Below are 16,469 nucleotides of genomic sequence, written 5' to 3'. Positions count from 1 at the left end.
CTAACTCGTGTCGAGCCAATGATGGCTAACGTCTCTACGGCAAGAGCCCACCTCTCGGGCTGCAATTCTCTCAGACTCAGCGAACGATGTGTTCCTACGTGGTCCAATTACAAGCACAGGCCAAGCTCGTCTTCCCAACATGAGTCCGTGTGCTGCCAACGTGAGGCTGGCTAGGGTGGCAGGCCACTTTGAATTTCGACACGCTGCGCGACACCTGGATTGCATACCTCAGCTCTTTACCGGAACCTGCCTCGTGACGTTGTCCTGCACCTCTGCTTCGTCAGTTGGAACGCTCTGTTTCAACTTACTGCCGTCGAGCCACGCACAACGCACCTCCACAAAACCGTGCCTCTCCTCTCAGTGATTCGCTTTCTATTCGTCTCTCCGCAATCTGATCTACTCACCCCACATCTCATGTCGCCATTGCGTACTTGCCGTTTGTTTTACACCGCAATGCATTGGAGAAGACGTCAAGTATAGCACGTAGCACCGTTTGTCACTGCTCTGCACCTCGAGAGACTACACTAGTCGGTTTGTCCGACCATGGCCGGGCCATATACTGTTACTTATGCGCAATGGACGAATCCGTACACAGGTGCTAGCACAGGCGGCCAAGCCTACTACTCAACCAACGCACAACAGCCCGCCGTTAGGCAACTGGCCCCTCCTACTACTGCGCTTTTCAGATATCCCGGCGTCAAATATGGGTATGAAGAGAGCGAGGATGAAGAAGATGAAGACTCTGGTATGATTTGAGCCCCATCCTTGCCGCCCTTGCCTAAGTTTAAGACCCAGATGACGGAGGTGCACCTGTCATGTCGGGTGCATTACCTGAGGCTCCAGAGCCACCAACTGTCGCGGAAGAGTCAACGCCAGCAACTCAGGATCCACCGGCGCCAGTAGCACAGGAAGATGTGTCAGCCGAAGCACCACCCGCCGAACCCCTACCCGAAACACCGGCAGAGGGGACGCCGGCAGGCAGTGATGAGCCCAAGGCTGAAGGTGAGCCTGCCGTTGCAGACGTGAAGGATGAACCACAAGGACCGAGCGAGACGGCTGCGGAGACTGCTCCAGCAGTGCCTGCAGAAGGAACACCAGCCCCCGAGGACGATGCGAAGGTGGAGGCGCCTGTTCCACAAGTTACAGGTGACAGTATCATCGAAGTGCCAGTCGAACAGCAGCCTGTTGAGGAAACACCGCCCGCACCAGAGAGTGAACCAACATCTCCGCCTCCGCCCCCGCCCCCGCCTCCGCCTCCGCCACCCGCACCACCTGGGGACCCCGTGCCAGAGGCCGTTACCGTCGATGGTGAGAAGAGTGGTGAGTCCGAGCAGGCAGCTCAAGAGCCCCCAAAGTCCCCTAAACCTCAAGAGGAGAAAACCGTACACTTTGCTTCTGACACGAAAGATCCAGACTCTGCAAGCATTGGCAAAAAGAAGAAAGATGATAGGAAGAAGCTTAAGATCATCGGAAAGGGCAAGCCTAACGCATTTGTTCGCATAAGAGATCCACCGCCGCCTCCATCACCACCGTCACCGAAAGAAGAAAAGAAGCCCGACAAAGCCAAGAAGAAAGAGCGACGCGGTTCTTTCCTGTCCATATCCTTGGGTCCGAAAGAAGAAAAGCACGTGGCCGCCAAAGATGAAAGTTCGAGCTCCTCCAAAAAGAAGCTCAGCAAGGCCGATGAACGGAAACGCAGAAAGCAGGAGAAGAAGGGCAAAAAGGGTAGCAACGATGATGAAGTTGCGCCTGGCGAGGACAAGTCAACCGCAGAGGATGGAGATGCACATTCGGAGGTTGCAGGAAGCGCCGCCACCACAGCTTCTGTCGAAGTGCCTTCGGAAGCCTCCGTTGAAGTCACCCACGAACCAGAGCCGGTCGTCGAATCCGAGCCCGCTGCAGAACCGGATCCTGCACCAGCGGCAGGTGCGGCACCCATGCAGTCGGCCCCTGATGAAGAAGCTGTGGATAATGCACAGCCCGTAGCCGGCGAAGCAGAGGTGGCGGCACCTGCTGCGGATACGGTCGTTGCTGGGGCAGAGGCTGTCGCCGATACAAATCCTGTTGACACAGAGGATGCCGCCGAGCTCGTCCCGCCTGCCGAAGATGAGCCAACTACAGATGAGACACCAGTGCCGGATGCGAAACCGACAGTCGAAGAAACGGTTACGGATCATGGGCAAATTACGAACGAAGAACCAGCTACGCTCGAACAACCAGCTACGGTCGAAGAATCAGCTACGGTCAAAGAATCAGCTACGGTCAAAGAACCAGCTACGCTCGAAGAACCAGCTACGCTCGAAGAGAACACCACTACCGAATCAATGCCTCCCGCCGATGCTACAGATGAAACAACTGAAGTCAACGAATCAGCTGCTGTCAGTGAAACACCTTTGATCGACGATGCGCCTGTATCCGAGGACGTTGCAGAGGTACAAACAGCTGAAGAACCGTCGTTGACCAAAGAAACGGTATCAATCGAAGAAACTCCCGCTACAGAAGACGCGCCGATCGCTGAGGAAACAGCTGCGGCAGAAGAGTCATCGACAAGTGGTGATGCCGCTCCGGTCAACGAATCATCTTCAGTTGAAGAGCCTAAAGATGAAGCACAGGCTCTTCCTATGGATTCGTCAGCTACAGAAGATGCAATCATTGATCCGGAACTTGCACTCGACAATTCCGCAGATGATGCGATTTCCAGTGACGGCAAGGAAGAGCAGCCGCCTAGCGCCGATGTAGAGACGGCGGTTCCCAAGGAAGCAAGTCTAGCAGAAGATCCCGCCAACTCTGACTCTCCTGAGGTTGACCATGGGACGCCAGAATCTGTCGACCCCATGGAACCGCTGGAGCCTGTGGAAAATGAAGACACCTCTTCTACCGCCGTTATTGATCCAGTTGTCGAAAGCTCAGTCGATGCAGACGAAGCTACCTCTGGAGGTGAAGGTAGCAATGACGTGACATCCTCTGAAGATACAGATGTGAGTCTGGTCGAAAGCGAAGATACTTCCGAAGTGTTGGACGCGAGTCAAACGAGCGAAGACACAAGTACTGTTGCTACCGAAGATCCTACACCGCCTACAACAGTTGCTGAGGACAGTCTGCCAGAGGCACAAGCCGACCCTGTCAAATCAGAGGCGCAGGTGTTAGATACAGATGAAAAGGATGCCCCAGAAGTTCCAAGCACAGACAAATCAACAACAGAATCTCCGCTGTCCGATGACAAGACCACGCAGGAAGTGCCTGCGGTAAAAGAAGCCACTGACGATGGCGAAACTAGCGAGGAAGTGGGACACGATCAGAACCTGGATGAAACAAACGAGACAGCTGTATCGGCCGACTCCTCAGCACCGGAAAACGACACCTCGAGTACCGAGAGCCCCGCAGCTGCACCTCCAGAGGTGGCCTCTGTCCCCGTCGAAGAGACAGCAAGCGCAGAGGCCGCACCTGTTGACTCGACAGCTTCACTTGAACCTCCACAAGCTAGAGATGATGGCGAACATGTTAGCGACAAGGAAAGCGACGACGAATGGGACAGAAGCGACGTAGACGAGCCTTCACAGGTGCCCGAAGATCAAACTGAGTCGCTCAAACCCATGGCTGAGCCGGATTCACTAAGCAATATTGAACAAAAAGAGGAGGGCAACGACCAGCCAGTACAGGTCGAGGTGCAGGATGCGGAAGGGGCAGTAGACGCTGTCGAGAACGACGAGTCAGCGACACCAGAGCCTACGGCTGCAGACGCATCTGCACCTATTCCAGGTACGTTGCTCTGTACTCCTAATAGCCCTACTTGCTCTTTATCCATACACATTTCTTTGGTTATTGCAACCCTGCAGGTGAGCAGCCCGAAATGATGCGGCCTGCGCTTCTGCCAACCCAGAAGTGTGCCGAAGGCTTCTGATTGGTTGCCCCACATTGTGCTTGGTCAACCACCGTTCGGTGCAGCTTATCACCACGTGCGAACACGTTGTCGAGCCACTATTCGGGCTGCAGCGCATGCGCGCAGTCAAGCGGACATCGCGACATACGTGGTTCCACCAGAACAGTGGATGCGTTGACGCCTTCGCTACCAATCTTGTCTCTCACATTTTGCTGATTTTCTCCCGATCACCTTGGTTCTCCGCTTTTACCTGTTATGTGATCAAGCACGCCTTGCCCATTGTTTATATCGCAAGGCTGAAGCTGACTCGATCTAGTCATGCCGTCGGATGTCTCAAAGACAGAAGTGGAGAGCACCTACGACGCTCTACTCGATGACGCAACGCCAGCTAGTACAGAAACTCAGGACCTCGCATCCAAACCGATATTAACAGAGCCTGTCTCCTCTGAGTCTGAAAAAGCCGACACTGCCCAGGCCACACCGAGTACAGATGCGCAAGTGACTGTCGTTGTAGAAGTCGTCAATGACAGCGAGAGCGCGACGGAGCCGCCCGAAGCCGATGCAGCTGCATCTGATGACCACAGTAGAGCCATTGAAGCAGACTTTTCGATCAGCAAAGACGTTGGCGAAGATGAGAATGGTGACGATGCGAGTACTGAATCTGGATCAAGCCCATCTTTGGTGGAAGTAGACACCGACAAGTCAGCAGACAATCAAACGTCTGCGACTGGCAGCGCTGAACTCGTGGCGGAAGACACTGGCGATTCTTCTGCAGAAAACCCTCCTGAAACTAACGTTGGCACTGAAGAGCCTTTTGCAGTCGACCCAGAGGCAGCTGCAGAAGCCAAAAATGATGGCAGGGTCGCCGATGATACAACAGATACTCCGGAACCAGTACACAACGAGGTCGATAGTGTGAGCTCTGTTTCAGATACTTCAGATGATGCTGCAATTAGTGAAAATGTCGTGGACGCGGACTCCGATATTGTGGCGGCGGATGAAGTGCCGGCAGATTCGAAAGAAGACCCAGTACCAGACGATACACAGGATACTGAACCAGAAGTTGAAGTCGAAGCCCCACCCAACCCTGTCCTTGTAGCTGCGGCAATGAGAGCTCTGTGCCAACCCGAGAAAGAACCAGACGAGCAAGACAGCGAGCTGTTGGTGGAGCAGTCAACCTCCGCTGAGCAAGACGACCAAGCCGACGATTCAGTACTGGAAGCGGAAACTGCGGTATCCCCGGAAGGTGAACTCAGCACAGATGCTCCAGAAACCACGTCGGAGATTGAGACCGACCTCGCTACCGATATTGCGCCTGGAGAACCTTCTGCAGTCGAATCAGAAGAGGCTGAAACCAAGGAAACAATAGACGATACGGGTGAGAAAGAACACGTTGCAGTCATCGATGTTGTAGAAGCTGCAAAGCCTGAAGTTAGCACAGGACCGGACGAGCAGGCACCGGACGCTACTGCTGGCACGGATGCAACTGCTACTGCACAACCCGCAGATCAGAGCGTCCTTGAGTCTACTTTATCCACTGTAGAACCTACCAGTGACTCGCAGGCCGAAGAATCCATCTCACCAGTTCCTGTGGACGATGCAAACAAGCAATTAGATGATTCACCAGGATCAACTGGTTCGCAGGAGGCTACAGATACTGAGACAGCGGGTTCTGCCACTCCAGCCGAGCTATTAGCACACGCTGAGGAAGCTTTGGATGCAGATAGCGAAGAAACAGCGGTATTGGACGAGGTTAAACCTACCGAACAGGATGCGGCATCAGTACCGGCTGCAACATCTCCACCAGATCTTGAACCAGATGAGAAGAGCTCGCCCGCCGAAGTCACCGAAAGTGCATCTGCTCCAGATGATGACTCACAGCAGCCAGAAGCAGACGCTGAGGTCACAGTGACATATGCACCAACAGAGGAAGCAGTAGCAGTAGATTCTTCGACTGAGGTTTGTTCTCAGCCCGAAGAAGATGAAGACAAGACGCCTACGCCAGAACTCGAGATGGAAGCTGCCGTCGAAGAGCAAGTCCAGTCAGTGGAAGAAGTCATCAGCGACCTACCTGACACGGATCATCCAATTTCTGAAGCCAGCGACGAAGAGAAAGATACGACAAAAGTAGCCAGTGATGTACCCAACGACGCTGCAGAGAAAGCTGCGGATGCGAAACCCTCTGAAGACACAGAGGAGGGGAAAACGACAACAGTCGAAGATCAGGCTACCGAAATTCATGAAGAGTCTGCACCAGAGCCAATCCCGGAGAGTGAGGATACCCTTGTTGAGCTGCAAGAGAAGGAAGAGCTAGCAGTAGAGGTACATCCGGAGACGCCTAGCGCTCCGACTACGGATGTGGTCCCAATAGAACGGGCCACGAGTGATGGCGAGGATGACGGAACAGCGACGAACTCACCAAGCGAAGCTAGTGAGCCAGTCTCCGATAATGCTGCGCCAGCTGCAGACGTTGAGCAGCAACTGGTCACAGAGCCAAAAGCAGCACCAGAGCAGCCTCCTGCCGAACAGCAACAAGAGCTTCCTGCCCTAGCTGAACCTGAGACTGAGGTCAAGACCGAGCAGGAGCTCACTGAATCGACATCCGTAGTGGATGCCACTGTCGAGGCGCCTCCGGAACCCACTACTGAGGATGCCAAAACAGAAGCTACTCCCGCGGTAGACACAGCAGCGGAAGACGCCGTGCAACAAGAACCACTTCCTGAGCCAGAATCAACCAAGATCGAGACCGAAGACAGCTCTGAATCACCAGCAATAGCACAAGATGATGCGGCTGCTGCCGAAGACTCTACCGACAAGGCTGAGCAAGTTGACAGCCCTGCTGAAACAGAGAACGCTGATGCCGTCGTGGTGCCTGAATCGGAGCCTCAAGCATCGACTACGCAAGTAGAGAATGAGCCTACTACGGAGTCGAAACCTGCGATAGCAGTAGACGCTGCTGAGTCCGCATCAAGCGAAGTACCAGCAGTGGACACTGCCACTAAGGAAGACGCTCCTCAGGAGGATGAGACTGTTGCATCAACCACAGAGCCGTCTGAAGTCGCACCAGAGGTTCCTTCGGAGGCGGAACGTGCTGTCGAGCCTGGCACTGCACCTGTAGAGTCTGTTCCCGAAGAGCCTGCGCCTACCGAGCCTGCGCCTACCGAACCTGCGCCTACCGAACCTGCGCCTATCGAACCTGCACTTGTAGTTGAAGTTTCTGCTCCTATCGAACCCACGCCTGATGAACCAGCTCCCCAAAAAGCAGACGTGGAAGAACACGTTCTACCTGAGCCTGCTACTGTGGAGGTTGCAGTCTCCGAACCAATTGAGGTTAGCCCCACCCCTGTCGAGCCTCCTCCTGCTGAGCCTATTGCTTCAGAAGCAGTGGTTGTCGAAACTGCATCTGCGGAAGCCGTAAGCGTGGAGCCTGCTGCTGTAGAGCCTGTTGTGGAAGAGCCTGTTGTGGAAGAGCCTGTTGTGGAAGAGCCTGTTGTGGAAGAGCCTGTTGTGGAAGAGCCTGTTGTGGAAGAGCCTGTTGTGGAAGAGCCTGTTGTGGAAGAGCTTGTTGTGGAAGAGCCTGTTGTGGAGGAGCCTGCTGTCGAGGAGCCTGCTGTCGAGGACACCGCTCCTCAAGAGCCAACAGCCCCCGAGCCCCCTAGCGAAGAACCAACCCTGGAAGAGCCTGTGAAGCCCGAGCCGAGTGCTGTCGAGTCAGCACCTATCGAGCTTGTCGAAGCAGCTGACAGCCAGCCTCCTTTTGAAGAACCTCCACCCACTGCGTCTCTCCCTGCTGAGGCTGTGGCTGTTGAGGCCGTACCTGTAGAAGCAACACCTGAAGAACCGACTACTAACGAAATTGTTAACGAAGTACCTGTAAGCGACGAGTCAGCAGCCCCTGGATCACCGGCGGCCTCTCAAGAAGATGCACCCCAGGAAGCTGTCGCTGAAGCATCTCCGCCAGCACCACCGCAAGAAATCATACAGCCGATTGAAGATGTCGTCCCAGATCCAACTGTAGAGGCAGATGAGATTAATGAGCGTGGATTGACTCCTCTGGAAGAACAACCTACGACCGAGTCGATTGAGAAGGTGGCTCCCGCACCGCCAGTTGATGCTACATCTGCAGCGCCCCCAGCTCCCGCCTCGGTCTCCCTCGACCCAGCTCCAAGAACACGAGATTTTGCTGCGGTAGACGACCCTGCTGCTGAGTCACGAGACAAACACCACCGAAGACACTCTCACTCCCGCCGCGAGGGCAAACACCACTCCCACCGCAGACTTGAGAGCGATGCGAGTACTAGAGAAAAGCCAAACTTCCCTGGGGCTCCTATGCTGGCTGCTGCAAAGCCCTTTGGGTCTACTAAAAGTAAGCGCCGCGACAGCACGACAGACCGCGACCTCGTCAAAAACAAACCAAAAGCGAGGGAAGCAGAAGCAAGAGGTAGCCCAATTAGGGAGCCAGCATACCCTGAACACCGATCTCACCGTCATCGCGACAGTCAGGAGCCGGCGTACCCAGAGCATCGGACTGATCGCCACCGTGAAAGCCGGGCCGAGGATAGGCATGGTAAGCGTCGTGCTCCAGATGTGGTGGACGAAGACCTCGAGCGAAAGAAACGGCGCGAAGCTCGTCGTGTCGAGAAAGAACGAGCAGCCGCAGATGAGCTAGCGAAACTTGCAGAGGAGGAAGTGCAGAGACAAAAGCGTCGTGAGCAGCGTCGAGCTGCAAAAGTCGCGGAAGAAGAGGAAGCAGCTAAGCTTCGAGAGGAGGACGTGCAACGACAGCAGCGTCGCGAGCAGCGTCGTGCTGCAAAATTGGCCGAAGAAGAGCAGCGTCGAGCAGCGAAGCAGGCAGAGGAGGAACTAATTAAGCAGCAAGAAGCAGACAGGATGAACCAGGAAGAAGAGGCACGGCGCATTCGGCATGAGAGAAGACGACAGCGTTATGAAGCCGAGAAAGATGCAAAGCGCTTGGAAAAGGAGAAAGCAGAGCAAGCCGCACGTGATGAAGAGGAAGTGCAAAGAGCTAAGAGACAACGGCGCGCGGAAAGGGAAAAGGAGAAGCTCGAGGCGGCGAAGGCTCGATACAGAGAGGTCGAAGTCCCTCGTGACGCTGCACGCCGTGCAGCAGAAGAAGACTCAGCCAGTCCTGCACCTGAGGCTACTGAGTCACCGCGTGGTACACCTCGTCGCCGAATGAGTACCCGCGAGCCTCCACCGCCCACACCGAGGCGCGGCAGCTTTCTCGGAGGACTCTTCGGTCGCTCGAAAGCGGAGCCTTCTACTCCTCCTTCAAAGCTCGTCACGCCCAAGTCTCGCGTTCGTACCGAGCCTGTTGAGGTTGTCGAAACGCCCACCTCGGCCTTGCGCAAGGAAAGGGAGCATCACTCCAGCAGCAATCACTCATCAAACGAGAGCCGCGAAAGAGGCGAGCGCCCTCATCGCAGTCGCCGACACTCGCACGGTCATCACCACCGATTCAAGTCGGCCGAAGAGGAGGCAGAGTACTACCGCCGCAAGGAAGAGCGAAGAGCTGCACGAGCAAGAGAACACGAGATGTCCGGGGCCCGAGACGGTGGAGTCTCACTAGAGCCTCCAGTCTATGACCCTCCCCCACCCCCTCCAATGTCGGCCGCCATGGAAGTCGACCTTGGCCCTGACCCAGCCGACGAACCAGCGGGGCCCCCAGAACCCACAGCCTTGGACACGGAGTCACCCGCGCTCTTAACCGACGACGCCGCCGGCATCCTAGGCATAAGCTCCGGCTCAGAGCGCCGCGACCGCGACCGCGACCGCGACCGCGACCGCCGCCACGGCACAAGACGCGTCTCGATCCTCGACGAGCGACCCAACCGCAACCGACGCATCGCCCCGGGCTCCGACAAGGGCGAGCGGCCCATCAGCCGGCGCGTGCAGTCCGAGCGCTCGCGCGCGAAGGCGTACGGCGACGAGAGGCCACGGGCGCGCAGGAGCGAGACGACGGAGAAGCGGAGCGCGAGGACGGCGCAGGATAAGAAGAAGGGGAGCGAGGGGGGGCTGAAGGGCTTGTTTGGCGGCTTCTTGAAGAAGTCGTGAGCCTGTCTTTTTATAATTTCCTTCTTCTTCTTCTTCTTTTCTTCTTCTTCTTGGTATTTGGCGCTTGGCGCTTGGAGCTTGGGGCTGAAATGAGATGAGATGAGATGAGATGAGATGAGATGAGATGAGATGAGATGAGATGAGATGAGATGAGATGAGCAACATGAAGGGATATTTGGGATACATCGGGTAAGAGTGTTTGTTCTTCGTTTGAACCAAAGCGGCGTTTTGGGGCGCGTTTCCCTCTCTCTTTCCCTGCTGCATCTTTCTTACTTTCTTACTTTCTTACTTTCTTACTTACCCACTCCGCTCTCCCCCCGCCTCTCCCGTCGAGCATCCAGCACGCTTTCACGCTCGCGGTCCCGATTCGTGCGTGGCTAGCTGATCTGATCTGATCTGATCTGATCTGATCTGATCTGATCTGTACTTGTACTTGTACGATTTGTATGTCTTGCGACGGCCGTGGGAGTGCACATGATTTGTCATTGAATGAATGAATGAATGAATGAATGAATGAATGAATGAATGAGGCATGACGATTTCTTCACACTGCACACTGCACACTGCACAGAAAGTCCTGCGTGTTGTCTGACTGGAGTAGAAGAGTACCATTGTGGTTCCTTCTGTTTGCATACCGTGTCCATGTGTGTATGCGAATTTGCTCGACCAAGCGTGAGTAGAAAAAAAGAAGAAGATGAGAGGAAGAAAAAAAAAACGCCACGCCATGCAATGCGAACAAGGGTATCGCCGAGTTTTGCTTTTTCCACGCACATGTCGGTGTCGTAAACGCCGTTGACCGGCCATAACACATGCCCTTTCGTCCCGTCGCCGAGAAGATTACTTCTCACACGGGGCTCCTACACTCGCGCCTCTCCTCCATGACGCTGAACATGAGGCTGCTCATGTCGCTGCTCGACCGCTCCATCTCCCTGTTTTCTCGTCGTAGCGTCAGGTCCGCGTGCTACGTGGACCGTGACTTCTTGATGATGAAGACGCCCACCTCGACGCCCTTCTTCGGCCCTCCGCCCAGGTACTCGCGATGCGAGACGCCGTTCAAGACCTCCTCGATCAGATGCGCGCTCGTCATCTCCGTGTTGGTCGGTAGCCGTGATGCTTTTCGGAAGTACTTGATGACGGTTTCACGAACCCTGGGCTTCTCCTGCTTGATCCACCAGTCGTCCGCCCACACGGAGCGCTCGAGCAGCATCTCCTTTCTTGAGGCTTGCACAACTTCGTACATGACTTGCTCGTTGCTGAGACTCCGCCGGCTTGATCGACTCCCGTTCAACTTCTCGCAGAACTTGTCCACGTGCGCAGCCAACTGGTCGTATTCGTCCAAGTAGTCCACTGAAGTCATAGAGCCGAGGCTCTTTCCCAGATCCGACGTCAGATCGTGGATGACGGTTACTGTCCTCAGCAGGGGATCGAGGATCGGCCCCAAGTACTCTTTCATGAAAGTTCGCCCGCCCTGCCGTGTTGGGTATATGAAGAGGAGGTTTCCGTTGTCAGGCGACAGCTCCACCAATCGGTCGTATAGCAACGAGCGTCCCTTGAACGCAAACATCTCGGCATACTCGTTGGTGTTAGTAGGGGGGGATATAACGCTCCACTATGGAGATGTTGATACTACCGGGGGGGGACGACGGGTCGCGGAGATGGCGGTAGGAGATTCGAATCGAGCTGATAGTCGGGAATGGCAACGGCGCTATCGAAGACCTTGGTGGTGAAGTATTCATCGCCTCCAACGACAGGACCGGGTGTCGAGGGCGGCGACCTGGGTAGGTCTGAGAGGGTGAAGCGACCGGGCACAGCATGGAAGACGTTAATCCAGGACGTATGCGAGTTTGTTCTTTCGTGAATGGCTTCGATGATCTGACCGAACAAATGGCCCGTCATTGACGGACAAGGGAGGGCATGCGACAAGACCTTGACCTGGGCCAGGTCCAGTGATTCTGTTTCAGTGCCTACAGATAGTAAGCATGTGGAGGGTACAAAGTCGTAGTGGTGAATATCTCACTGAGGGTGTCCTTGACGTTCTGCACCCACGCCGCCATCCTAACGGCCTCGCTTATCTCGTCCGCGTAAGTCGGCACAATGATCGGAGCCTGCCCTGGCGCGGCGGCACTTGCTGTGAGGGTTAGATTCGGAGACACGCCAGGCTCCGAGCTCGGTGGGGAACCTGCGCCGGCGGTTCTCACTTTCACGAGCGATCCCCAATTGAACGTCCCCGGCTCCGTCGGAGGCGTAAAGGTCGGGATCTGGTGTTCCCAGTGCTGCCTGGTGGCTTTGGGACTGGCAGCCGGACGTTGGGCGGGCTTGTCAAGTCGACTGCGAAATTGCAACGGTGGGCTGAGCGCATGGAGAGGGTCTTCTGGTTTCGAGAGGGGCCCGGCGCCCAGGGAGGAAAAGGAAGCGGTCGAGTGTAAGGGGATGCGGTCAGGGTGGGGCACAGCGATACCTAGGACATCAAACGAGGGCAAACGGAAGTTGTGCGCTGTCCTGGCCAGCGTTGGAGAGGGCAGTGACACATCGGTGGGCAGGAAGGTTCCAGCAAAGCTCGGGTCCAGGTGAGGTTGATCGGCCAGGGTGGGCGTGGCTAGAGGCTGGGGTGAGGCGGATGGTAGCGGGAAGGGCTGTGGAATCAAGGCATCCAAAAAGGAAGGGAGCTGGTTCGTGGGCACCTCGGCACGTGCTCTGCATACCGCTGGGTCAGCGCAGAAGACAGCGGTGCCCTCGTCCGGTGTCGCAGGCATGGCAGGAGAGGTGGGTGTGGCTGCAGCGTACGGCTCCTGCGTGTCCATGAGGCTGGCAGGAAGAGGAGAGAAGTGAGGGTCCGTCATGTGCAGGGTGGGTGACAGCGCGCTTGGTGGTTCTCGCCGCCGGCGCAGTGTCTGGTCGCAGCTGGCCTTGGTCACGCTAGCCTGGGCGAGGAGGGGAGGACAAGGTAGAGGAGAAACGGGGCTGAAGGATCTGACAGCCGAGTGGCTAAGGCCGTGGCTCCACTGGCACCTAGTCTGGAACGAAGCTCGCGGTTGCTGGAGGGTGGAAGCCAATGCCAAGCCTCGGTGAGCGCGGGGTGGCAGCGGAGAGGGTCGTGGGACGCCAACAGGCAGGTTGGGAGTGAGTGGCAGCAAACGAATGAACGGAGGGCGACGGCCCAAGGGTGGTGGGTGGCAGGTGGTGGATGAGCGAGCGGCGGTCTTGGGTCTCGGGTCTTGGGTCTCGGGTCTTGGGTCCCGGGTCAAGCTTGGGTGGTGTTGGGCACACACGACCAACGTTGAACGCGCAGCAGCAGGCAGCGCGGACGTGACGGGGTGCGGACGGGCGTGACGGGGTGCGGACGGGCGTGACGGGGTGCGGACGGGCGTGACGGGGTGCGGACGGGCGTGACGGGGTGCGGACGGGCGTGACGGGGTGCGGACGGGCGTGACGGGGTGCGGACGGGCGTGACGGGGTGCGGACGGGGTGCGTGTGGTGTGCAGCTTGCGCCCATGGCCCGTTGGGTGTTTGAGAAAGCCGGGGCCCGTGCGCTCAGGGCCCACCGATGGTCTCGAACTCGAACTCGAACTCGAACTCGAACTCGAATCCTCCCTCCACCCCGGGCAAACATGGCCTGACCCTCTGCTGCTGGCTGCATGCAGAAGGCTAGCTTCCGTCGCCATGCAGTGTGCAGCCTGCGGGCATGGCTTGCTGGCCTCGATCCGTCCTCCACCCATCGTTTGCCCGTATCTTGCACCTGGCCATGGCCGGCGGACCAGCCCAACCTCTCTCGTACGCTGGCGCGCTGGCACGCTGGCACGCTGGCACGCTGTCCCTGCTCGTCCACTCATCCACTCCTCCACTCATTCGCTCGTCCACTCATCCACTCTTCCACTCATTCACTCGTCCACTCATCCACTCTTCTACTCATTCACTCCTCCACCCATTCACTCTTCCACTCATCCACTCTTCCACCCATTCACTCATCCACTCATTCACTCCTCCACCCATTCACTCATCCACCCAGGCACGCCATGTCCGAGCACACCATGCCACCTCGTAGTCCCTCCGGTTCCCGTGCTCGGCCTGCTGCACCACCAACCCCCCCAGCCAAATGCACCCTTCCACGAAGCTCCAACGCTGTCGACGGGGTCTAGACTCTGCGCTGAGAAACTCGATGCGGCCTAGCGCTCACGGCTGTGAGGGCGACAGGGCATCTGACAGCTTCCACCACCTTCACCTCCGTTGCGCTCTCATCTGTCCGCCCTCCACTTTCCCAGCACGAATCCTCGCACTGCCCGCACTGCCCTGTCCTCTCACATTGCATTTCTCGGCCTCGGAGCCGCCTGTGTCCAACGGCCGCTGCTGCACGACCAAGGATGGGCCATTGCCCATCTCGGCCTTGCTCATGCGAGGTCGGCCGAAGCACATGGTTGAGCCGTTGCCAAAGCTGAAGCCATCTTGTGTCTAAATGTGGATGCGATCAGAACGCTCTACCGGTATGGTTCTTCCTCTCCCTCGGCAGATACCGAGATCCTGTCACCAAGGCGTTGCTTGCGTTTCAAATTATCTCCGTGTGCGCTCCAACTTCGCGGGGTCTCAACCTTGCCCGGATCATTCAGGCCAATCCGCGCCCCCAACGCCATCTGTGACACAACCTAGCTTGTGGGCAGTTTGCATTCAACACGCCCGCACATGTTGGCAAGCTATGCTTGCTGAAAGTACGGACTGTGTGCTCTTGAGATGGAGAAGCCCCGGTCCAACGTCGGCGTGTGCAGCCAAGCCGCTACATGGCGCTAGCGCGGAAAACTGCCTTCACTTGAGCGAGCAACACCACCACACGTGCTCGAAGCGCCCTCACCACCACGTGCCCATAAAATCGAGAACTCAACTTGAATACATTGAGAGGCTTCGAATCGTAGAATACTAGTTCGGTCGCTCAGGTAGGTGGCTACTGCACATGTCGACATCTGCCAGTCCCGTGCTTGATTTCACCAGCCCGGGCTTATCTCGGCCCAGTCCTTGCCAGCCTGTACTGTGTAGTTTCGAAAACATGGTCTCAGGCTGCCAGAACATCGCTCGTGTACTGCCAGTGTGGTGATATCTGCTCACGACGGCCAGGGATTCTTCCATAGATCTGCCTCGATCCATTTCGTCTCCACGCGTGTGCTTCGTCTGGGCACCCGTGAGCCTGAGCAAACACACACTCACCACCGCCAAAATGCATGTAAGTAACACATGTCTAATCCTTCTGTCTATCTATCTGGCTACCATTATCTATCCGCGCTGTCATCCATTCGCACTGTTGTTCTTTCCAACATTTTCCTGGGTACCGGTTTTTGTAGCCTCTCTTCACTTCCCACTTCCATCTCAACATCACCTCGCATGTAGACGTCTTATTCCAGTATCACGCGTAACCAATCTCTTCGCTGGAAGGCTCTCATCCACATCAATCTCAATCAATCTCTTCGCTGGAAGGCTCTCATCCATATCATGCGCAATCAATCTCTTCGCTGGAAGGCTCTCATCCATATCAATCTCAATCAATCTCTTCGCTGGAAGGCTCTCATCCATATCATGCGCAACCAATTTCTTCGCTAGAAGGCTCTCGTCAATCTAACGACGCCAGATCAAAAACGCACAATCCGCCCTCCTCTCCAACCACGAACTCCTCCTGCACCTCCGCCAGGAAGAAGCAGAGTACACGGGCGAAGACGGCACGGAGCGCAAGAGATGGAAGCCCAAAGGCCTCGAGCACATGCTACGAGACGTACGTTCTTGACCTCCACCTCCACCTCCACCGTATCCCCGCGAGCCCGAGTCCCTCCACCACCACTATTTTTAACTAACCAGCAGAAACCCAGGGCCTGACCTATCTGCAAACCGCAGACTACACAACCCCGTTGATCCCAGCCACGCACCCAACCCGCCCCATGACGCTGTACAAAGGCTCACACTCCCTCTTCCGCGCGTTGGCCCCGCACTACCGCCTGAACAAAGCCGAATTCATCCAGATCTACAACCTCCGCCCCACGACCCAAGTCATGCTCGAGTTGATCATCGAGGAGGTGCGTCCCATCCACCCACCCTCCCGCATCTACCCCACCCTCCCTAGCTGACAAGTCGCCCACAGGCAGGCACCCGCTTCTCCGAAGCCGAGCTGCACGAGATCCTCGCGACCATCGCGCGGGTGCTGGACGAGGAAGAAGCGGCCATCCCGCGCGGAGTCGAGGACGAGGCGCTGCCCAAGCTGGCGAATAAGTTGCTCGGGGCTAGCAAGAAGAAGAGGAAGGTTACGAGGAAGGTGTGAGCTGGCTGGGGGTGGGAGTGGGGGTGCCTCGTTAGGAGACGGCGAGTGAGTGAGTGAGTGAGTGAGTGAGTGAGTGAGTGAGTGAGTGAGTGAGTGAGTGAGTAGCAGTGAGGGAGGGGGGGGAAGGGGAAAGGAGGACGAGGGTGGATCGCTGGATGCAGGCGAGTGCCGTGGTGGAGGTGAGTTCTTGGTCTGGCAGTGTGGTGGATGGACATGTTGGTAGTT

At 56.6% G+C, this 16,469-nt stretch overlaps 4 protein-coding genes across 4 annotated transcripts, besides 13 other annotated features; 2 read left to right on the top strand and 2 right to left on the bottom strand.

Moving 5' to 3' along the window:
• Positions 1 to 543: 543 nt before the first annotated feature.
• Positions 544 to 9,955, top strand: EKO05_0010284 (uncharacterized protein; the record flags this gene model as incomplete). Its single annotated transcript, XM_038943072.1, has 3 exons — positions 544 to 745; positions 796 to 3,759; positions 4,197 to 9,955. The coding sequence occupies 3 exons, from the start codon at positions 544 to 546 to the stop codon at positions 9,953 to 9,955; spliced, it is 8,925 nt and encodes a 2,974-aa protein (XP_038794395.1).
• Positions 1,225 to 1,261: a tandem repeat.
• Positions 9,655 to 9,688: a tandem repeat.
• A 20-nt stretch (positions 9,956 to 9,975) lies between the features above and the next one.
• Positions 9,976 to 10,007: a tandem repeat.
• Positions 10,008 to 10,044: 37 nt separating this feature from the next.
• Positions 10,045 to 10,114: a tandem repeat.
• A 105-nt stretch (positions 10,115 to 10,219) lies between these two features.
• Positions 10,220 to 10,254: a tandem repeat.
• Positions 10,255 to 10,336: 82 nt separating this feature from the next.
• Positions 10,337 to 10,379: a tandem repeat.
• A 62-nt stretch (positions 10,380 to 10,441) lies between these two features.
• Positions 10,442 to 10,484: a tandem repeat.
• Positions 10,485 to 10,630: 146 nt separating this feature from the next.
• Positions 10,631 to 10,668: a tandem repeat.
• A 248-nt stretch (positions 10,669 to 10,916) lies between these two features.
• EKO05_0010283 (uncharacterized protein) lies at positions 10,917 to 11,519 on the bottom strand (the record flags this gene model as incomplete). Its single annotated transcript, XM_038947134.1, has 1 exon — positions 10,917 to 11,519. One exon carries the CDS (start codon positions 11,517 to 11,519, stop codon positions 10,917 to 10,919), a length of 603 nt encoding a protein of 200 aa, XP_038794396.1.
• A 62-nt stretch (positions 11,520 to 11,581) lies between these two features.
• On the bottom strand, positions 11,582 to 12,795 carry EKO05_0010282 (uncharacterized protein; the record flags this gene model as incomplete). Its single annotated transcript, XM_038943029.2, has 2 exons — positions 11,582 to 11,919; positions 11,973 to 12,795. 2 exons carry the CDS (start codon positions 12,793 to 12,795, stop codon positions 11,582 to 11,584), a joined length of 1,161 nt encoding a protein of 386 aa, XP_038794397.2.
• A 357-nt stretch (positions 12,796 to 13,152) lies between these two features.
• Positions 13,153 to 13,191: a tandem repeat.
• A 313-nt stretch (positions 13,192 to 13,504) lies between these two features.
• Positions 13,505 to 13,540: a tandem repeat.
• A 188-nt stretch (positions 13,541 to 13,728) lies between these two features.
• Positions 13,729 to 13,766: a tandem repeat.
• Positions 13,767 to 15,155: 1,389 nt separating this feature from the next.
• Positions 15,156 to 16,244, top strand: EKO05_0010281 (uncharacterized protein; the record flags this gene model as incomplete). Its single annotated transcript, XM_038943159.1, has 4 exons — positions 15,156 to 15,161; positions 15,564 to 15,704; positions 15,799 to 16,002; positions 16,068 to 16,244. 4 exons carry the CDS (start codon positions 15,156 to 15,158, stop codon positions 16,242 to 16,244), a joined length of 528 nt encoding a protein of 175 aa, XP_038794398.1.
• Positions 15,176 to 15,216: a tandem repeat.
• Positions 16,245 to 16,287: 43 nt separating the features above from the next.
• Positions 16,288 to 16,347: a tandem repeat.
• Between the last annotated feature and the right edge of the window lie 122 nt (positions 16,348 to 16,469).

Source organism: Ascochyta rabiei, chromosome 19, assembly GCF_004011695.2.
Source record: "Ascochyta rabiei chromosome 19, complete sequence".
In the NCBI taxonomy this organism is placed as follows: Eukaryota; Fungi; Ascomycota; class Dothideomycetes; order Pleosporales; family Didymellaceae; genus Ascochyta; species Ascochyta rabiei.
This window is presented reverse-complemented; position numbering and strand designations above follow the sequence as displayed.